General features: G+C 36.3%; 1 protein-coding gene and 1 long non-coding RNA gene across 2 annotated transcripts; one reads left to right on the top strand and one right to left on the bottom strand.

The window, feature by feature from the left end:
* Positions 1-6,974: 6,974 nt before the first annotated feature.
* On the bottom strand, positions 6,975-9,732 carry smfn (small fragment nuclease). The gene is made up of 7 exons (XM_065257070.2): positions 9,484-9,732; positions 8,888-8,971; positions 8,740-8,817; positions 8,479-8,590; positions 7,825-7,933; positions 7,528-7,581; positions 6,975-7,423 (listed from the first exon to the last, which is right to left on the bottom strand). Exons 1-7 carry the CDS (start codon positions 9,694-9,696, stop codon positions 7,297-7,299), a joined length of 777 nt encoding a protein of 258 aa, XP_065113142.1. The 5' UTR covers positions 9,697-9,732; the 3' UTR covers positions 6,975-7,296.
* Positions 9,733-16,963: 7,231 nt separating this feature from the next.
* Positions 16,964-17,922, top strand: LOC135738882 (uncharacterized). Its single transcript, XR_010528783.1, has 3 exons — positions 16,964-17,051; positions 17,338-17,399; positions 17,559-17,922. It is a non-coding gene; the product is annotated as an uncharacterized lncRNA (long non-coding RNA).
* Positions 17,923-23,892: the final 5,970 nt, after the last annotated feature.

Genomic DNA, 23,892 nt, shown 5'->3' on the forward strand with positions numbered 1-23,892 from the left:
CGGCTCTCTCTCTCTCTCTCTCTGGCATGCAACACTCCTCTCGTCCATTACTCTTCACGAACTTTCATCCACTGCTCTTCGCCTACAAAAATCGATGGGATGTAATTTTTCATTCGCCGTAAAGAGGTTGAGAGTAAATGGGGCGGGGGCTTTCTGAACTGTTTGGGCGTCTGAATAAATTTGTGCTTAAATTCGCCTGATGGAATCTTAAGGATTAATCTAATTAATATCAAGCTCACATATGAAAACCTACCTGACGGGCAGTAGTGACTAAGAGGGTGCGTTTCAGGATTTTTGGATAAACCCTAAGATCTTCGGATATGTACGTGACACTGCAAAAATAGCTTTAAGAGAAGATTTGTTTTATCCTTCCGCCCCAAAGCCCCCAAAGACAAGCTAAATAGCTCAGTACTTCTCTTTTATATGACCTTGAATTTAAGAAGTGTAAAGAAACACTGCAGGAATCAGTTTTTGCCTTCCGCCATGACTTCATGAAATTGCCCCTCCATGCAAGTATATTATATCTGAAAATAAAAGTCCTTAATGTACAAAACAAGTGAGGCAGACAGGCCTGTTGCAGACTGTATTGGATAAACCAAAGACTGTAAGACTTAGATAAAACTATCCATTAGCATCCCTACTCACAACAATAGGAGTTGCATGGATAAAACCTTTGCATTTACGTATTTGGCAGATGCTTTTATCCAACGCGACTTCCAGGTATACATTTATCAGTATGCGTGTTCCCTGGGAATCAAACCCATTAGCTTTGCACTGCTAATAAAATGCTCTAACAGTTGAGCTCCATGAACACATTTATGTATTTGGCAGACGCTTTTATCCAAAGTAACTTACAGGAATACATTTTACCACTATGTGCATTCACTGGGTTCGAACCCACAACCTTTTTGCACCGTTGATGGAAAAATATGTTCTGGCCATTCTGATTGGCTGATTGTGCAAATCTCTCCCTTATGATCAATCATTCTGCCAGTGCTTGAACTGAAACAAATCAGACAGACACAAATACAAGTGAGATATAACAAAATAAATGGAAGTATGCAATCTGCTGAAACCTTGTAACTTTTATTGCCTCTTTAAGATGAATCGCTTCATTGTTTTCCTCATTTTGTAAGTCACTTTGCATAAAAGCATATAACTTGGCATGTAACATGCTTGCTTTCCTCACTCTCAGAAATAAAGGTACAAAACCGTACATTTTCTGTCACTGGGGCTGTACCATTTCAAAAAGTACAGCTTTGCACCTAAGGATTTCATTTTAGTACCTCAGAGGTACATAATGGGACCAAAGAGAGCTTATTAGTACCTCAAAAATACATAATAGTATCACAAAGGTACATATTCATACTAAATGTTTACATACCTGTACCTAATGGTCCATACAATTACCTTTTTAAAGGGTGCTGCCCCACTGACAGCTAGGGTACATTTTCTTACTTTTTTCTAACAATGTAGGTGCTTAAAGTACAGTCATCTACCCATACATCGTATTTTTTGTATTCCTGTAAAGGTACCAAACGGAAACTTAGGGTACAGCCCCAGTGACAGAAAAGGTACAGTTTTGTACCTTTATTTCAGTGTACAGGACAGTTCCTTCAGGCTCACCATTTAGATTTCTGTGCTACTACTATTTATCATTTTGTAATAAAACCTATTTATTTTTTACCACATTTGTGAATGTTTGCCTTAAGTAATGATGACATATGACAAAAGGTTTTGTCCCAAATTATTCAAAATGTACATTTTAAAGCCAATAAAACTATTTATTGCAGAAATTCTGGATATTTTCTTAAAATATATCAGCCCTAAGACATTTAAGTTACATGTCAGTGTAAAAGTGTTACTTTAAAGTATTTTAAAGGACGCTAGCACAGTAAGTCTCAATAAGCAAAAAAGTAATGCATAGAAAAATAATACTACACATATGTTCTTCAAATTGTGATTTTATATATATATATATATATATGGTATAATGTATCACAGTTGTTAATACTTTATAACAATTTACTGGTTGTTAAAGAGGACATATCATGAAAATCTGACTTTTTTTCATGTTCAAGTGCTGTAATTAGGTCCCCCGGTGCTTCTATCAACCTAGAAAATGTGAAAAAGATTAGTTAATTTAGTTTTGATAAACCATTCTCTACAAGCATGTGAAAAAGTCATTGAAATTTGGCTCCCCTTGTGATGTCAAAAGGGAATAATACCGCCCCTTAATCTGCACTATCCAACCACGGCACTGCCATTAAGTGCAGAGATCAACTCATTAATTTGATCATTTGCATTTTAAATGACACACTCAAAAGGCACATTTTTGCTCACACCTACAAAGTGCCAATTTTAACAAGACATAATAAATTATCTGTGTGATATTTTGAGCTAAAACTTCATATATGTACTCTGGGGACTCCAAAGATTTATTTGACATCTTAAAAAAATCTTGTGAAATGTCCCCTTTAAAGGTTCTGTGTGTAGATTTTAGCAGCATCTAGTGGTAAGACTGCGAACCAACAGCTCAGTCGACAGTTCACATCTCTACCTTTCTGAGGTGGCTACCTTTCGGAAGCTACGATAGCCGCCACAGGACAAACATGTTGTCGTCTGAGAAAATTAGTGACGAAACACTCTGTAGAGCAGTTTGTCCATTTGGGGCTACCATAGAAACATGGCAGTGCAAAATTGCGATTTTCATATAAGGGGACCTGCGGTGTATGTAGATAAATATGCCTCATTCTAAGGTAATAAAAACATTATAAAAAATATAGTATAGTTATGTATAATTATTGCATTTCTGTCAAGAGATTCTCCTAAAAGTTAGACAGTGCACCTTTAAATGTTGGTGCATTATGTGAATCTGAACATCTGTGTGAACATCAGGATTTAATACATCCTAAAAAATACCTTCAGTTAAAAGCAACCCTTTTGCATGTAATGTTATAACATTTATACATAATTACAGGTAAGTCTGGCATAAAGAGGTGCCAAAATTATTTTTGGGATTACTGCATATAAAAGGAATACCTATGTATAAATTGTAAAGGCATAGTAAGTCACTTTGAATAAAAGTTTCCGCCAAATGCATAAATGTAAATAAATGTAAATGTAATCCTAACATCTGAGATATTTGAGTCACAGTTTTGAGGCAGTAATTGTTGTCTGCAATGTCGCATAGACAACATTTCTGTCAGTGAATATTGCAGGTCTAGCAGGTGGGTGGGGCGGAGTGATTCGGTCTCTTAGGGTTAAGTGGCATCTGTCATTTTGTCCCTGTGTAGCTCTCTGGATAAAATCTCTTATAAAGGTCTGGAGTGCCAGGCAGGATGGGAAAACAATGCTGACATCAGCTCTGACTGACAGCATAATAGAGATGAATGTTTTAACACTAGCATGTTTCCACTAGAGTGAATTTAAAATGACAAATGATTGATGTAGAAACTCATGGTGCTTAAGACTAATTTTCCAGTTAAATGTCATTCCATGTGTGGTGCCAAACAACGTCATTACTTACGTCTGACTGTGTTTAGAATAATAAAATTGCCTACTGCTTTTTAAATGATAGGCAGCATACAGTATACACTGCACAGTATTCAGTACTAGTAGCACTGATAACCATTTTATTACAGCACTATGCTAAATCAATTATTATGCATTTTTGTGTGTATTTTATTACCATATTAATATTATTAGAGAAATTAAATTCTGTCTGTTTCATTCATAACACAAATATGAAAGATAGACCAGAGCGCACTGAATTATGGGATAGTATTTAATATAGTGTGGTCACTTTCAGCAGCATTGTGTCAAAAGGGACGAACCCAACCTGTTGGGTTGTTTCAAACCAAAATAATGACTTGCTTTAACACATTGGGTAAAATATAAACATTTTCTTATTTAATTTAACCCTACAACTGGGTTTCGCCTTTGTGTTTGGGGGGCACCTAACACTAAAAAAGGGAATTTCAATACTATTTTAGCTCTAAATTACTCATCTTTATTTAAATATTAACTCATCTCCCGCCCAAAAAAAGCCTTCCAGGAAATTTTTCTTCTATAAATATATAAACATACAAATATATCAAATGAAGGGCCAGACAATTTGCTTTTAAATAAATAAATAAATAAACAAACAAACAAAACGGGAAAAATTTTTCATCCTATCTTTATTTTTTCTCTGTTTATAAACTCTTAAATATGGTTCTTTTTCTTCAAAACTACAAAATTATGAGCAAAAGGCTGATATAATTGCATTTTTTGGGAAGGATTTTTTTTAGAGATCAGAATCAGAACAATTATCAAAACATACACGGAGTTTAAAAATAATGTTTGTTTCAGTTTTTTATAAATTGGGTAATCTAGTGAATAATCGCGTTATTACAGATTACATAAAAACTCAAAAACACGTTTTTTCAGGCAAATATTTTCTCTTAATTCACGATAACTCGTCAATGGTGGGGAATGAGTTAAGATTAGACAAATATAACATGAATTCTCATATTTCTATTTCATTAATAGCTCAGATCATATTTTGCTGGGGGGCAGTTCCCCCTCTGCCCTCCCCTCAAACTCCATCTTTGTTCATCCCTTTTTGACCCAATATGGGTTGTATTTTGGAGTGCAAGTGTACTTTTCAAGTCAACTTGATCTTGAACATAACGTAAAAATAATCAATATAAAGATCAAAACATATAAACATACCTGACATGTGTCACCAATCTCTCCAGGACGCATATTTAATTTGAAGGGTTTCCTCTGATCTGCTTAAGATCCTGTCTCAGTGTTTCACAGAAAAAAACAAGATGTGTTTTAATTTATATAATGGAAAAATAGCATATTAAACATCCACAAGAGTTATGCGCTATAAAATGTCAACACCGGGAGCATGGAGTTGAATCTCAAGATTAACTAAAATCACCTCAATACAACTGATGATAATTGGCAGGTAATTAAATGAGCGCAAACGCAATCTATTTTTCATGGCACACATTTAATGGAGCTTTAATGGGTGTAAGGAACCTGTCAGAATAAAAGTGATGAATTATAATTATTTGTCAGCAATTATCTGAGCTCCCGTTGGTTCAAGTTTATAAATGTATGATGCATTGATCTGATCGCTTCATCGCCACCTTACACATCTCCACGCATCCTTCTTTCTGATGCTGAACAAAAACAGACATTTTCAAATAACAAATATAAGAATGTGCTATAAACAAATACATTAAAATGCATATTGCAATGACCAGTCAACTCATTTTAACTTAAGTGAGCAGATGTTAGTATCAGACAGATCAGAGCATCTATGATGATCACTAATGAGGTTACAGGATTTTCATCCTCAGAGGATGTCTGACATAGATGGGAGGGTTTTTATAGAAGTAACATGGAGATACACGCTTTACTCTTTTAGGCCAAGAGTCTGTCGGTCTATTTAAGGTTTCACTTTAGGATTCGTCCTGTAATACTCTGGGGACAGCAATAACAAACTAAGCACTCATGTTATCATGGCCTGCTCATACCAACAACCAAACCGATGCAAAACATCCAACTACATGCATGAAAAAAGAAAACACAGTCATTTATACTCACTTTAATACATAATTATATTTATTTTATACTATTATTTTAGAAAAGTTGTCCACATAATATTTTATTAAAATGTAATAACCTACTTTTGGATTACATTACCAGGTTCATCCCTCCAGCTGCCTGTAGACTGTTTATCTTGTTTCTGAAATAAATCTTACAAGGTAAGTGAAATGATTTGCAAATCACTTTTCACAATTTAAACATTACTAAAGACACAAAACAATGTGCATGTTCGGCATATGCAATTGCACCCTTTAAAGTCAGACACCATATGTGACCCTGCCTGCAAAAACCTAGCTAAAGTCTTTCTTTCAGATATACAGTTTTCTACATAAAATCATCCTACATAAGTGCATACTACAGGGTTCCCACACCTTAGTTAACTTCAAATTCAAGGAGCTTTCAAGGACTATCCAGGTCCATAACTCTAAAAATTCAAGGACTAAATGTGAGGACACATTTCAAGTGAGACCAAGGTTACATTGTGTTACCTTTTAAGATACATTGTTACAGTTCCCTTCTGAGGGAACTCGCGCTGCGTCACTGCGGTGACACTTTGGGGACGCCTCCAGGGGTAAGTGCGTCTGAATGTGTATATCAAATTCAACCAATGGTGAGGTTTAACGACAAAGACAGGGTGACGTGGGAGCCAGGAAGTATATCGCTATCTGAAATATTGCCGAAGATGGTGTAACAGTGACGCAGGAAGTATGGCAAGGGAGACGCAGCATCTCGTTCCCTTCTCAGGGAACAACAGTTACATACGTAACCAGAGACGTTTTTATTTGTCAAACACAACTATGCAAAAAATCATTTTGGTATGAATCAACATTCGCATACAGAAGATATAAACATTTAAAGCGAACAGTTTAGCACATGTGATATTATCCTACACTACAAAGGGAAAAATATGGGTTTTTCTCAGAAAACTTCTTGCATAAAATAGTGTCAAGCACTTTCAATGACCTGTATCTATGTATGTATATTTCAAAAACGTTCCAGGCCCTTACATCCCCCCCCCAGATTCACAAACTTTCAAGGATTTTAATGACCAGTGGGGACCCTGCGTTAAAATAAAACCTTGATTTCATTAATATTGACTGAGTTAGGTCATTGCAAAGATTGAAATCATAGTGGCTGAAATCAAACAGATATGCTGATTATCTCAGAATCCGGGTTGTCACATAGCTAAAAAGTAAAAATTGAAACAAAATTGTACCTTATCCTGTAGACTAAATCCACAGTTCAAGAGGACAGGCATCTATAGATGACTGTATACTGCCATCTACTGGCTGTTTTAAATTACTACAGGTACTTCAATAAGTCCAAAAATGGCAAAAATTATTAAAACAAATAACACAAACCCAAAATTACAACAAATTATTTTATTTCAAATACAAGGTGTGATAATAACACTCTCAAACAAAGGAATCGATTCAAACACACGTTTGTTTCATTACTGCACACCGTCATGATTTAATGAAAAACCAACAAATCAGATTCCTGAAGTGGGATAAAATGAACCTGCACAAAATAATTTAATGTTAATGTCTGCATAACATTAAAAAATATATTTTTAACAAAGCTTTTCACCGATATGAAAACTAAAACTGTAAAGGAACCATGAGAACGTCAACACATCCCCCAAACGTCCTAAAATCACTCCAGATGGGTTTCTCCTGTGCTTGCAGATTAGTTCAAAGGCTTCTTATCACCATTTTCAACTATTTTTCTCTTTTTCTCCTCCAACACAGTTTTGAAAACATTGGCTCTGTAAAACTTCAGTTCCCTAATGCTCTCCTGGATGTCCTCCAATGCTCTGAAAATCCAAACAGACATCATTATATTCAGATTAGACAGCTGAGGACATCAAATGATCAAACACGTTCAATAAAGCAATTTTAAAATAAAATAAATTCATACCTATGAGATGCTTTTTTCTGTGGTGCGAGCTTGTACTCGTCCGGATACCATCGTCTAAGTGACACAAAGAGAAAACACCAGAAAGAATTACAATTTAAAATGAAGCATGGGTCGTATAATCATTGGAGAAGTCCTGCTGTGCTGGATAAGTCACAGTGTGACTGCTTTAATCAAGTTTGATGTTGTGCGCATTTAAACACGTCTGCATGCATTAATGCACCAACAGCAGCCATCAGGTCATCTGATAACACTGAAAGGATTATTTTGCACATGCCCCCTGATCACAGCATCACATACCTGCACAGCTCCTTAATAGTGCTCACGTCTATGATGCGATAGTGCAGGTGTCGCATGAACTGAGGCATGTATTTATCCAGAAACTTCTTATCGGCATGAACAGAGTTTCCTGTGGATGAACAACCACACAAACTTAAGTCCGTATAGCAACCGTATATTTGGAGGAGAGTGTAAGTTGCATGCATTGCATTAAATAAAAAAGCTGTAATATTATAGTCAAATCCTGACAGTCATCGTCACTTGAATTGCATCATTTACGGAAGACTACAATGATAGTTCAACCAAAAATTACAATTCTGTCATAATTTCCTCACTCTCATGTTGTTACAATCCTGTACAAATAGGACATTGTTTTAATGACTACAAAGGAAGCTATTTTGAGGAATGTTTGTAACCAAACCAATCATGAGTCCCATTGACTCCCATAATAGGAAAAAACAATACTCTGGAAGTGAATAGGGCTTATGAATTTTCATTTTTGGGTGAACTGTCCCTTTAAGAAGCACAGAAAAGTTCACTATGACGTTGCTACAATCATGATTGGTCCGTTTGCTACACAAAGCACCTATTCTTAAATCTTTTTTAAAGGTTTTGAATCTGCGTAAAGGAAACCATGATGGATGGATGGATGGATGGAGGTGAGTGAAAGGTTACCTGCGAGAGGACATTGGCCTGGTGGCGTGTGCTGTCGGATGAAGGACAGGAACTCATATTCGGCTTGCTGGAGAGTGATGTCACTGTCTCTCACGGCTTGAGTCAATCCGGACTGACACACCAAATAAAAAATAATCAGATGTATATAAACATATACAATAATACACACAATGATCCCAGAACAAATATGACAATAAACACAATAAACATGACATAGGGGCTTGTTGAAGCAAACCGACAGGTGTATAAATCTGCGCTTACCTCCCCATGATGCTCTTTGCACCAGTCTGACATGCCGTCAAGAAGATCGTCGGGTTGATTTATTATCAAATTTGGCCCCTATGGGAACAACAACATTTCAGATTTGTATTGGGTTTATTTTAGTTGTTCTGCAGTGCATCTCACCCACCTCTGCAATGATGTTTAGGTCCGAGTCTGTAATGATGCAAGCCATCTCAATAATCTCATCCTTATCGATGTCCAGCCCCGTCATCTGAGACAGGAGGTAAATCAACAATGATGTGTAATGAAATAAACATAAAATCTGCAGAATGACTGTGCAGATTAATTTAGCTTTGCATGTTAAGTTACCACTTAACCTAATAAAGAAATATTTAATAAAATATCTATTGTAGGTGGATTCAAACCAGTACACGTTACAAATGCCAGATATGCACCTGACAACTAAGAACCAAAACTAAATAAACAAGCAGACCAGCAGGTTTTCTGGTGGTTTCTGCTTACATGACAATAAATAGATGAATGACGATTAAACACTAAACTGTTGATAGAAATGCTTATTCATTCAGCTATGGTCAAATGTCAAAAAAATTATTTAGTTGTAACTAAAACGTTAACTAGTCTAGTGTTTAGGTAGCTTATAAGGCTGCATCTTCCTTAAAACTTCAGTTAAACCTGAAAACACATCGAAAACAGCACAGATATATTGTATCTCCAAGTTTTGGAGAGTTACATCATTTGTTTTATTCTGCAGACGCGGTTTACCTCCAAATCTACCCAGACCATCCGCTTCGTCATGAGCTCTGACATCTTCCTGGTGTCTGATCGCGTTGACATCAAGCCTCTGGACAGCACAGAGGCACATGGACTGAAGAGAGACACTGGAGGATATCGTCTGAGCCGCTGTGATGACACGTACGCTCCAGTAAGAACTCTGAATCCAGAAACACTTACCGCTCTCCACATGTGTGCACGCATACTGCCGTCTTCCGACCGCAAGTGTCGTAAATTTCAGCGACAGGCGCGGCGAGGGAGCGCTATGGAAACGGACTAGGCACTTTCTCAATTCTCCAGCCTGCGGAGGTCGCATATGCAGGCTCCATACGTCATCAAGCCTGGTTTATTTCAGTTAACCGAGCATTACATTCGCAAGTCATAAGCATATTACAACAATTTACGTTTAACTAAGAATAATTGTCAACTTTTTAACTGTACATTTTCTAAAATATAAGACAGTCTTGCTGACGTATGCAGCCTAGAAACGCAGCCTTCGGAGGCTGGAGCCTTCGGATTGAGAAACGGCCGTACTTTACCAGTTTTATTTGTAAACCATATTGATCATTTAAACTATTAATGAAAGCAAAATATGGTTTGTGCGTATAGTATGTATTTATTAATTAAATTAATTAAAATAATGTTTAATTTAGTATTTTTGGTTCATGAGTATAAATATGTTAGTCTTAAGGAAAACTATAAAATAATAAAGCCTGCCATCTATAAATTTTGCATTTATAAAATATAAGCATTCAAAACACATTTCTCCGTTTCAACCATAGACTGTAACAACGGATCACTTGTATGACGTCATTTTGCACTCTCATCAGATTACGGTCGGTAATTTTTGAAGAAATTAATATTTTTATTTATTCTTTAGCCTAAACCTTGCTGTATTTGCAATTCTTTCAAACCAATTAAAACATATCCTTAAGAGAAACCAAGCTACTAGCTATTTTAAAAGATGTAGGGTTAGGGTCTCCTGAAGGCTTGAACGAGGATGCCCTGGGTCTTTAAATGCATTTAATAATTTTATAATGATAATTAATGTTGTCGTTGTTGTTACATGTAAATAAATAAATACAATTGTTTGACTTGTTATTAAATGTATAGTAATGTTGAATATAATATATAATACAAAATGATAAAACCATATACTATAATCATAAATGATATAGCATTATATTAAAACTAAAAAATACACAATACACTTTTACATAATGGCTTTAAGTTAAGTTAAATAATTACATTTTCCTAAAAACAGATTTTCAATTATTGTGTAAAAAGTGTAAAATATTGGACTGAGATCTCATTGCTTTTACCACGTTTTGACCAGCAGGTGGCGCCATATTTAGGTGTTTCGAGCGCTTCGATCGAGCGAATTGGTTCTTGATTCGAAGCTTCGAAAAGCTTCGTCCATTAACAATCTTAACAAGTAGTTATTCCTTAAAATCTGTATTTTCGTCTGATACAGTCTCAAACATATAAGATCTGTTTAATGTGAGCTACTAGCAAGAGTTTCAGAGCAGAGCTCAACATTATTATTCAAAGGACAAATCCTAGGGTTGTAAATGTAAAAACGTTTTTTGGATAATTTTTGCACTTAATAAAGTTACGTAAATATCAAATAACAAGCTAACATATTATTTCAATGAATTCTTTGGCACCTTTAAGACGTCTTAAGCAGGTAATAAAATCATTACTTATTGCTCCCACACAAATGAAACCCCAAGGACATTCTTGAAAGTTGTGCATAATGTTTATAGAGCTTTGGCCATGTAAACTATTTCATTGTGCCAATAAAGCTTTATTAATCTGAACGTAGTTTTTGGCAGTGTGGATGCAGTAACGCGTGTTGGACAGCTAATGGCGCACGTGCACCACCATCACAGACTGCGCGCGCGGTATTTCCAGTAGAAGCAGTTTATTATGAAAATACAGTACATTATTTGAAGACTGCAAATCGAAAGGTCTAAAGTTTAGGGTCGACTGGTTTAATTCGCCGTATTACTTAATGAATATCTCACATTTGAGAAATGTTTTCAGCGGAAGTAATGTAGAGCGTAATAATTAAACCTAATGTGTATCTTAATGCCCGTTGTACATCATTTGCAGTGCGATGCTGTTTTCGTGGAGTCGTCACCTAATCAATTCCGTGGTGGCGTCTGAACCTGGATCAGTGAGATCTGAATTAACACTAATAGCAGACAGGACCGTAAACATCATATTTCAGGCCTGACACAGATAAGAATTTAATGGCTGGGAGTCACCCGGCAAAGTCGTCTGTGTGATCAAACCACAATGTGACGGGAAATCAGAGTTCAATAGAAAGGAAGAGAGAGAGAGTTTAAGCCCCCTGCTCCTCTCTCAGGACTGTAGATAATAAAGACAGGAGAGGAATCGGAAGATTGTAATGAGTTTAACACACTGCCAGTCGCGTCCCTATCACCGACTGATGGCACTGCAGTAATGCAACATGGGAAGGTGTTATGACGAGACTATTATTACGCGCGCGCGCTCTCGCTCTCACTCTCTCTCTCATTGGCATGATTATGTGTACTTACAATATTACCAAAGCATTATGCATAAAACAAGAATCATACACCTAACCTAACACAATAACAGCAAACAATAACAAAATAACAATATATCTCTCACTCTTTGTCTCTCTTTCTTTCTCTCTCGTGCAAACATCTGCACACACGCACAGGCACACACAATTCAAACAAGGGAAGAGGAAAATAATGATGAAACACACAGTAACCTGAGGTCAGGGCTAGATAGCCCCTCCACCCTCTTTTATTGACTCCATTTTATTCAATTCCAAAACCTTAATGTCCAGAAAGTAGTGCGATCACATTTCAAGACTGTGTAAACACCTTTTTGAACACCTCAAATAGATTATAAATAGATTTGCAATGGAGTAACCGGAGTCTCTTTTAAGTCAGCACAATATTCAATTGTTTTCTTCCTGTAAAGCCACAGAAGCCATGGGAGTCATTTGGGAGTCAACGTCTTCAAACTCCCATTGAATAAGGTTACGGTCAGTTTAGATGTCGCATCAGATTAGTCAATCTATTTTAATGTAAAATGCAACTGTGTTTTAAAGAAACGGCAACAGCAGTCGAGTTGAAAAATGACCCTGCGCGTGTCTGACATCCTTGGAAGATGTTTGGGGTTGAGCCATGTCATTACACATGGGCTCAAAGTGATAATCCAGCAAATGGATTTAAGCTCTTGAAAGCTACCAGTGCATGTCCTAATGCATCCGTCACTTCTGAACTCTCGCCAGATAAGAGGAAGGAACCGCTCGCTACAGCCATAAAGTGGACAGACTAATGCAAGCCGGGTGTCTGATATCATCTAGCTCACCCACAAACTGCCGCTGTCACAAACAGCTGCAGTATAAATCAAAACCATGGAGAGATTTATTTTAAAAGCATTTCTATCTGTATATACAGGATACATTCTTAAAGTTCTCGTTTCTGAACTTTCCAACAGAGCTTCTGTTGTTGACCCGGATGATTTGGCTGCAGACGTGTTTCTAAAATTGGGAAATCAACAGACAGGAGTCTGAAACGCTTTCCACTTCAAAGAATACCAGGTGTAAGGTCACAGGAACCTATTTAAAGTGTAAAAACTATTCGAAAGATTGATTTTTCAGAGCGTCTGCCTGCCATCGATGGCCGTGCGGATGTTTGTGGGCCGGTCTTGAATGCAAGGTGCATGTGTCATGTTATGTCTTAAATGCAGCAAGACATTAAATGAGGTTTTTCTGGTGTTAGCTGTAAGTCTGAGTCTGTATAGTTTTCTGACACAAGTCCATACAATGGCCATTCTTTCCACACCACGAAATAGTGACCAATGGTGGTTTGGCTTAAAAAAAGACAGATTTGAAACAACATAACTTTGAAAAAATAATCATTTTGGGGGAACCGTCCCCAAGCAGACTGTGGCCAAATCTGATTAAACATCTGCGTGTGAACATACTGCTTGAAAAAAATGGTTAAATGGTTATGATCACAAGCTGTTACTGGATCAGCAATACCCTTTACAAAGGTCCTAACATGTACCATTTAGGTACAGACATGTACACATTTGGCACCAATTATATGGTACAAATATGAACCCTTTAGGTTTAAAGGTGTACATTTTAAATAAAAGGTGACAGCTGGGGACCATTTTTCTGACAGATGGTTAACAATCTGGCTGTTTTCGCCATAACCTTTTCCACTTAAAACTTTAAAATGATTTTATGGGAAAACCTTTCCTAGTGGAATAATAGCATGTTTTAGTACAATTAAGGTCACAAGTTCACTTCACAGAGAATCTTAAATGCACCGTGGCATTAGCATTTTGAAAAAAGGCACCTTTTTAATGAATAAATATAAAATGTAAATGTATTTAATTGTTTTAAAGGCTAGCGCGATGCACGTTCATTTCCAGATTTCCTCACTCTTCTGAAAAATGCAACTTTATTAACAGTGTTTGTATTGTAACCTAATAATCTGCCATTTACTGCCAGTCTCCCACAAGCATTCATTAATGTTGACTGACACGTCTAATTAATCTCTTCTCTGTCTCAGCCAGACAAAAATACAATTACGTGAAGTCTTTTAAAGACCCAGGAAATGGTTTAACCCTGTAGTTCCCAAACTTTTCAATTTGCGACCCCATTACAAATGAGTGTAATCTTTCTCGGGACCCACCAACATGTTTTAAAATAGAAATGTGATGACAGGTTGTATGATGTTTTCATCACTATCATTCTAGTGCTACCAATGGTGTAGAATGTGACATTATGTTTAAGTGGTATATGTCTCTTTAAACAATCTTTAATATTGGGTTCTGTTGGTTGTGTTTTATGTGCTTATCTTAAAGTGCACCTATTTTGTTGCTAAAAACAACGTTATTTTGTGTATTTGGTATAGTGTGTTTGTGTTGGTTTATGGTTTAAAAAACATTATTTTAAACATGCCGTACATTTTTGTAGCTCCAGATATACTGTCTTCCTGAAACGCACTGATTTTGTACAAAACTCAGCGTCGGTCGGAAGTGTGACGCTCCTTACCATGTTTGAAAGATTCGCTTACAATGCAATGCTAACAGGAGTTAACTTACAGGTTGTGAGTCTGAAGCAAGAGGAATTATGATAATGTCGGTCTTCTCTACATCACTAATCCCAGGAAGTAAACTGTTGCCTACAATCCATGTGTTTGTTGAAGTTCATGAAAAGAGATTTATGTTGGAGATGTAACGCAAGTAGTTTTTTCCATGTCATTTTATTAATGAAATTCAAGTTTAATTGCAATACCAAAATACATTATGGTATATATATGGTATCAAAATCATTGTCAATGCAATCATTAGTTGGACTAAACTGTTTTTGTGTCATTCACCACTACAGCCAAGCAACCCAGCTTATCCCACTGGGTTTGAAAACCCCTAACCAATGCAAAAAAAATTCAACTTTGGTGTTGATGATTTTTTACTACGGTTGGAGATCTCATCTGAAAGCATTTTATTGGTCATACATTTGTATGAATGCACTGTTAGATGTCGCTGTAGATTTAGCAGTACATTACTGTAAAAATCCACAGTACTATACTGTATGTGTACATTACAGTACAGTACTGCAGTTCATAATGCATTCTGGGTAAATTTGTTTGAGCGGGAAAATTTTACAGTATCTTTTGGTCTTGATGTAACCTTGCTTTAGCCATTGCTGTAATGTGCCAGGTGTACTTGCAATAATCAGAGAAAGTGCGCCAGAGTCAATCACACAGACAGAGCACAACTCCTGGCTGCACCTGAAGGAGGACGATTGATTTCTGGCAGTTCGGTAAGTTTGAAATATTTCTGTTTCATGAAAACTTAATTTTTAGTTTAAGAATGTTGTCAATAGTTTGTCACAATATTGTTTTAAACGTGCAATGAGAGAGAAAAACGGTCGCCAACAAAGTTTCAATCTCCCTCAGAAAGTAAGCTAACGTTACACACAGATGTCTACCGCTGCTTTTACTCGCTTTACACCTTTATTAATGAATATAGGATTGTTTTAACTAAATTATGAGGGTTTTGGTGAGTTTATATTGTGTTGAAAGTGTGGTGACAATGAAACTATTTTTAACGAAATGGACAAAGACCACCCGCCAGCGCGATCTTGCGGTCCCAGCATAATGGTCGTTTATCTCGGCGTTTCATCCGTTCAGTTAGCGTCAGAGAAAAGTATTAAGTTCGACTGTTTGGCAAGGCTGACTCGTGGTTGTAAACAGTCAGGACTTGTCACACCGTACACAGCATACTGTAGTACCGAACTCCTCCACAGAAGTGAAAACAAGAAACCTCATATTTAACTGGATACATGCATCGAACTCATCGCAGCTTTAACTTCGACCAAATATCATTCAGACCTGGGCTCATCTTAATATCAGATGAACGAAAGGGATTGCCGCGCGTATTGTTGTTGTTATTATATTACGGTAACTGTTATATCAGCAAAAGCAGAGAATATCTTCTCTTAAGCGTTTTACACGCCCAGTAAGTTGTCCAATACATTTTTATGGCATATTGTTTCCACCACTTCAGATGCATTACATGCAGTATATATAAGTTTCCAAAACACATCAAATCAATGCACGAAAAGAGAATGGGCTCCGCATTTACGTACCTTTGTCTTCTCGTCTCTGTCATCTGATCCTTCATTTCTGGATGTAAAATAGTCCATAATAACATCGTGTAGGAAACTGGCATCACCAGGATTGCTCAGATTTAGGCGATCATGTTTATCTTTAAAGTGAGCAGCCAGCTAGCTACTAACTTAGTTAAAAAACTTTGCGTGAAATAGCGTGTTACACCGCAGCCGGTCCGGGTTAAACATTAGGGGCAGTCTTTTTACCTTGTCACTATAAATCGCTATTTTCTGCACTAAACGAGACATTTTCAGAGATTTTCTGTAGACAAGATGTTATAGAATAATAATAAAAAAAGACTTATTTAGATATTTATATGTAATATATAATATAACAACTAATATATATATATATTTGTTTTACAACTGACTAAACACTTACAGAAAGGTTTTATTTGTTAGCATAGCATGATATTAGATTTAAACACTTAATACATTTTTAAATCAATCACTTTGTCTCTGCACAATGAACCTTATCAAATATTATTAATGTTGTAAAATATATTGTTCATTGTAAGTTCATATTAGCTAAGGCATTACCAAATGTTAAGGAATAAACTATTGTAGTAAAGTGTTACTAATTTTTTTTTACCAATTCCTTCACAATGTCTACTTATTTCTATGGCTAACAGATTTTGTAACATTTGTATTTTTTACAGTCTTACCATTGCTTGTAAGTCGGATTGGGTAAGATGGATCATCTTTAAAGGCACCAGGCAAGTACATGATGTACAGTTACAAGTCATGTATTTTTTGGCTGACTTTTTATTTGTAGTTTACATGAGTGTCCTTGCACTTTATCAGGAGTTAAGGCAGATGTGGAGGCACAACGGGTGATACCAGACACACACCAAGCACATTATGTTCGGTAAGTTTGCACTTTACCACTACAGTTTCTTTAAATACCCATGTATACACTCATTCACTCATTCACACACAACACTGTAACACGACCATACACAACATGTACACAATTGTCTTAGTTTGCCATGTAGAAATATACAAACAGAAATATTCAGACTTTGGTTATAAGAAATTTAATTTAATAATTGTATTTATTTAGCAGAGGTGTCCCTGGACTTTATTGACAAAAGATTTTGTTTTCAGAATAAAAAGTTGTGTCCAAATCAGTAACAATTGTACTTTCTGTTCAGGACATTCAATCATGACATGATCCAGGTGGATGCTGTCCATTGATGAAAGAGTTTGTTCAGCGGTAAGTGAATCTTCTGTATTTTAATGTAATTAGGTGTGGAACAGTAGAATAAGAGCAAAAGGTTTCAGAATAGGAGTAAGTTCAAGGCTGAGTTTAGTTTTTTAAAAATCTTTTTCTATCTTATATTTGTTGACTTAATGTTTATGATATTTCTAACAGGTTTCTGGATAGAATTAATTCCAAAGATGGGAAAAAGTGCACATCCAGACAAGGAGCAAGCAAAAAGACAAGGAACTTGGTGCAGAGAAAAGCTGTGGTGATTAACCCCCATGTGAACAGCTTCATGCAGTCCCTGATTGAGTTCGAATGGACGACTTCAAAGTAAAGGCCACTGTGGTCTGTCTGCCACAGTTTAATGCATTTATTTTTAGTGTTAAATGAAATTCAAGTAGAATATTTAAAACTATGGGCCAGTGTTCTTTTTACCACAGTGAAATGTTACCTTTAAGTCGATGATGGACTTTAAACTGAAAACTTCAAACTATGGAACAGTGTTCTATTTGCCAGAGTTAAATATGTTACAGCAGGGGTCTCCAAACTTGTTTAAACTTGTTGATTTTATTTTATGTTACTTGATTATATGTTTATTATTGTTTAAAATCTTGTTTTAAATATGTTTGTTTCAATTAAATGTTTTTTTAAATAAAATTTTGATACATACATTGCTTGGATTGCCTTTTAATTCATTATGTTTTAATTTAGCATTTTTACCATATTAATAACTATAGATTTAAACCTAAATATCTAGCTATTATATATAATATTATTGTATTAACTGTAATAAGTAATAAATAGTATTTATGGGTCAAAATAGACATTACAGTAAATTACTGTAAAAATAGACTACTGTAATAAAATATTGTAAAATTACAGTACAGTACTGCTTTGTAACTATACAGTACTAGTTTGTGTACTGTAAAATGGCATTACAGTACAGTACTGTAAAACCAAAATACAGTAACTTACTGGCAACCGTGCTGCCAGTACCGTACTGTAAAAATACAGGGAAATCGTTAACAGTGTGGCTTATGAACTGGCGATGATCCATTTTGCTGCAATTGCATTACTCAAGCCCCACTGTCAGAAATAAAATAGCCCCTTGCTGTCACTGGGGTGGTGCCTTGTTAAAAAATACATCTTTTACCTAAAGGGTTCATAATAGTATCTCAGAGGTACATATTGATACCAAAGAGTTCATATTAGTACCTCAAAGGCACATATTGTTCCCAAATGTATACATATATGTCCCTAAATCAGTGGTGGGCATTTATGGTCCTGGAGGGAATGCCCACCCCTGACCTAAATGGTACATATTAGGACCTTTTTAAAAGGTACTGTCCCAGGGACAGCTAGGGAGCATTTTTATAGTTATGCTTCATTTATTTCCTTAATATTCCTTAATAGGAAATAAAAATAGATAGAAATGAAACATTTGTAATAAGGGTAAAAATTTACTTGGAGGGTTTTTCATAAGACTGACATGTCACCTTCATAATCATTACATGACACGTGTCATTAACATAAAGGAGATTTTATGCACGTTTATGCAAGTGTCATTTGTTCAATTATGTCATTTTTATTGCAAAGATGACATTGTTTGAGATGAACTTGATATTAGCCAATACATGATAACTTGTCATGAAAACTTGACATTACCAAGACAACATAACTGACCACTTTTACCAGTAATACAAATTGAATTTGTCATTAAAATGTCATTAAGTGTTAATATTCTGTCAAGTAGTTTATAACAGCGTCATGAATATTTTTCTTGACCTCAAATACAGTGATACAAATATAATTTGTCATTAAAATGCTATTACGTGTTAATACTATGTCAAATAGTTTTATAACAGCATCATGAATATTCTTCAATTCATAATGTTTTTTAAGTTTAAAAATTTTAAGAAACAAAATAAATAATCCAATAATTATAATTATAATAATAATAATTACCATTGATAACATTTTATTTAATTGAATCTGGAGACCAAATCACCTAAAGTTAAATGAAAACAGTACAATAATGGGTTAAGCCATGCAGCGTTGAGTCCATATCGCTGCAAAAACAGTGAATTACATTAAATAAATATTTTGTAAGTTTTTCCTTTGTCAGAAAATTTCAGAACTCTCTGTTTGAGGAAGAACAAGTTCTGTTCGTTGTCATTTTTTATGTATTGTGCACATACATAAAGGTAAATATAATATTTTGAAGTGTTTGTTGCATTTTGTTAAGGTATTTAAAATTATTTGATATAGTATTCACACTTAATGACATTTAAATGATAAGAATAATTTGTAACACTGTAGTTGAGGTCAAGAAAAATATTCATGATGCCGTTATAAAATTATTTGACAGAGTATTAACACTTAATGATATTTAAATGACAATTTAAAGTAATGTTAACCCATAAAGCTATAGTTTCTTAAGTTTGATAATTGGTCTGCCATGTCATGTTTATGACAGATTTATGACAAGTTATGATATACTGGTTTATGTCAAGTTGTCATAACAAAGACATCTTAAACAATGTCATCTTTGCATTAAAAATGACATTATTGAACAAATAATACTTAATGACATTGTCATAAACATGCATAAAATCTCCTTTATGTTCATGACACGTGTCATGTCGTGATTATGAAGGTGTCATGTCAGTCTTATGAACACCCCTTCAAGTAAAATGTTACAGTATTAAATGCAAAACGGCTCACATTTCAAAATTGAGTTTACACTGAAATGTCTCTTGATTGCTGTTGCATCTCAACACGCGAGATGTCAAAGAGAGCTTCCTTAAGGGTCGGCTAAAAGTTTCTTTTGTCAACTTTTGAAAGTACACTAATATTGATGGGCCCAACACTAATGGACATTGACTAAACGCCACCAAACCCATTGTTGATTTCACAGGGTCTTTAAAAGTAAATAGACTTTAAACCCAATGAAAGGATTCATCCATACTAACTGACAAACTGTTTTCTATTCAAAGGGAGTATGCCAGAATCCGTGTGCCGAGAATCCTAAAAAACGCTGTGTTATTTTCCGATTCGAGGCAGCGAGAGAGATCAAGAGATCATGTCACGCTCTTTTTTTTTTTAAGCTTGCCGACACAAAGCTTGAAGGTCAAATCACACCTAGCGTTTAATCACTCATCCGCTGCCCGTCGGCTGTGATTGTTGCCCCCGGGGTGAGGGCAGAGCTTCACCGGAAATCCTCTCATTTCACAATACCAGTGCAGAATTATTTCTGCTGTTTAGTTGAATGCCACCACATGAATAAAAATGATCACTTTTCTTAGCTTGAAGGAAATCCAAATGTACTTGACGCACCACAAACCAGACTCATATTTATGTTCGCTGTGATATTGGCTTGTTCATGTGATGCTTTGAAAAGAAAGATCGCTCCCAGCGGTGTAAGTTTAACACACAAGATAACAGCAGATGCAGGCTTATGTTGCTCATCTTTACCTGAAGAAGGTCGCTTGCTCTCTAAAAAATACTGGGTTGTTTTAACCAGGGAAAATTCAGTCAGATAAAATGTTTACTGCCCTTTATGTGAAACCTGTCACAGAGAAAATCCCTGACTGAAGATTTTCTAAAGCTTGGCTACATAAAAAATGCTGGGTTATTTTCAACCCAGCATTGCAACCCACTGGGTTGTAATTGAATCTATGCTAGGTTATTGGCATATTTAAAGCTGTTTAAAAAAATTCTGGGTTAATTTAACCCATCGTCTCGGTTTGTCTCTTTTTGACCCAACGCTGGGTTCAAAACAACCCAGCATTTTTCATTTTTTTATACTCAACCCTAGTCTGATATAGGTACATTAAGCATTGCTTACTATCCAAATCATCAAATCCTAGGCTGTTCAAAGCAGAAGATAGCATCGATTGAACAACTTGATCTTTTTGATCTTCGGCTTTAAGCACCCCAGCGCTATTTTGCATTTTCCATTAGAGAACAAACGGTGGTTTCATGGCAAGAATGTTAATATAAAAAGGCTATTTTCTTCGAAAAATGTTGCTTTCAGCTGCCTTACAGCTTGGAATATATAATGATGTATATAAGTCATAAGTGGGCCCATATGGAAACTGTGCCTGTGGAAGGAAATCTCTGCAGATTTCTATAAAATTTGTGTACCTGACGTTTATAAAACTGTACAATTCCCCTGCCCCACACGTGTTTTTTAGTAAATATTTTAGCGGACTGAAAAATGCTTTCAGTTAACTCTCTGCTCCATTTAACACACATTTTCTTTTTTCCGCATAATTCCGCAGACTTCCATACGTGTCTGAACTTACTTTAGGTTAAGTGCTTTGCTCAATGATGATGGCTTACTTACTCCATATGGCCATCTAACCAGTAACCTTCCATGTGCCAGGCCTACGTTAATGCGTAATTTAACCCATGTTTAACCAAACTGCAAGATCCAATAAACATATGTGATCCTGCTTGTTAAAACACAGCTAAAGTCATTTTTGTGATGCTACATGATGTAAAGAATATTGTATTAAAATATAACCGGGATATCTTTAATTTTGACTTCAATTGAAATCAATGAGTACAATCAAACTGGGAACCATGGCCACTTTGATGGCCAATAGGCTTTATGCCCAGCTGCACTACCTCCTGAACTTCAGCCAGCTCCTTGTTTCATGTCTGCCATTATTGGACAAACTGATTAATCCAGGTGTGTCTGATTATTGTTGTTGTGACTACTGAGGTCAGGCACACCTGGATTAATCAGTTTGTCCAATAATGGCAGACAGGAAAAAAGGAGCTGGCTGAAGTTCAGGAAGTAGTGCAGCTGGGCATAAAGCCTATTAAGGACTGGCCAAGACCCAATATTACTCACCAGCCTGATCTCACGAGAAGTTGTGCATATTTTACAAGTTGGCTAATTCGTATTCATACGAAGTGAATCATGCAAAAACATACGATTATCATAAAAAAACACCCCTAACTCCAACGTCACAGGGGTCAAGGCAAATCATACAAAAATGTACGAATGTGGAAGTATGAATTAATATGAATAGGCCACCTCGTAAAATACTTACAAATTGCCATGAGATAGCGTTGGACACGTAAAGCAACCAATCACGTTTCAATTTGTGCCGCGGCATGTTTAGGGGTAAGGATAACAGACCGGTGTGCAACCAGTAAATAAATTATTCACGTTTAATTTATTTATTTATTCATAACAACAATGGCAAACACGTAAACATCTATTTTAGATTCCACTAATAGCATCAAACTAAACTTTTACAGTAGATGTCTTTTAAATGGCACCTATTGTGTTCTTTTTATAAGATGTAATATAAGTCTCAGGTGTGGCTAGAATGTGTCTGTGAAGTTTCAGCTCAAAATACCTCACAGATCATTTATTATAGCATGCCCAAAATGCAAAAAAGCGCTGTTTTAATGTCTGTACCTTTAAATGCAAATGAGCTACAGCTCCTCACTCCCCTACAAACAGACAGTGAACACTTTCAGTTAAAACAGATCTGATTAATACAGTCCGAGACAATAATATCTAATGGACAGAGTCCAACTCGCTGAGGGTGGAAACTATGGTAAAGCAGGACTGTAAGTGGGCGGGGCTTTATCAGTGTGACATCACATTGATAAGAGAATCAAAACGGCATGTCTAATGAGACTGCTTTGGTTTAATGGAGATTAAAAAACAAGGAGCAGGTTGATTTTTTTTATCGTAGGGTGGTTGTGTTCACACACTGCCAACACACAATGGGCCCTATTTTAACGATCTGAAACGCAAGTGCGAAGCGCAAAGCGCAAGTGACTTTGTGGGCGGATCCTGTTGCTATTTTCCCGGCGGGAGAAATAACTCTTGCGCCAGCCGCAAATCAATAAGGGGTTGGTCTGAAGTAGGTTCATTATTCATAGGTGTGGTTCGGGCGTAATGTCAAATAAACCAATCAGAACGCTATCCAACATTCCCTTTAAACGCAAGGGCGCAAGTTCCATGGCGGATTGCTATTATTATGAAGGATTTACCAGGCGCACGCCAGGAGCGGTTCACAGCTGAGGAGACCGACGTTCTTGTAAGAGCAGTCAAAGACAGAGAAGTTGTTTTGTATGGGGATAGGAGAAACCCGCCCAAATCAGCGTCGGTTAAACAGGTGTAGGAGGAAATAGCCACAATTGTCTCATCAGCTGGCATCCCCATCATTGCACCAAGCACTACAATGATGTCAGGAGACGGGGGAATCTCAAGCTTGCCAGCATAAATCGGGCACGCCATGTAACGGGAGGTGCATCTGCCTCTACACAGACGCCAGCAGAGGACATCGCTGCGTCCACCCTCACCGCTGAAAGGGTTTGGGGGCTTTGAAATCGGACCCAAGAAACGCAAGCAAGGTCCAACCCCAAAGTACTCTTACAAATCAAGTTCATATACATTAAGGTTTCTTATGAAAACATTTTAATTACTATTTACATAAAATAAACGTAATACAGCCACACAACAAACTTATGA

Source organism: Paramisgurnus dabryanus, chromosome 10 (genome assembly GCF_030506205.2).
Source record: "Paramisgurnus dabryanus chromosome 10, PD_genome_1.1, whole genome shotgun sequence".
NCBI classification, from domain to species: Eukaryota; Metazoa; Chordata; class Actinopteri; order Cypriniformes; family Cobitidae; genus Paramisgurnus; species Paramisgurnus dabryanus.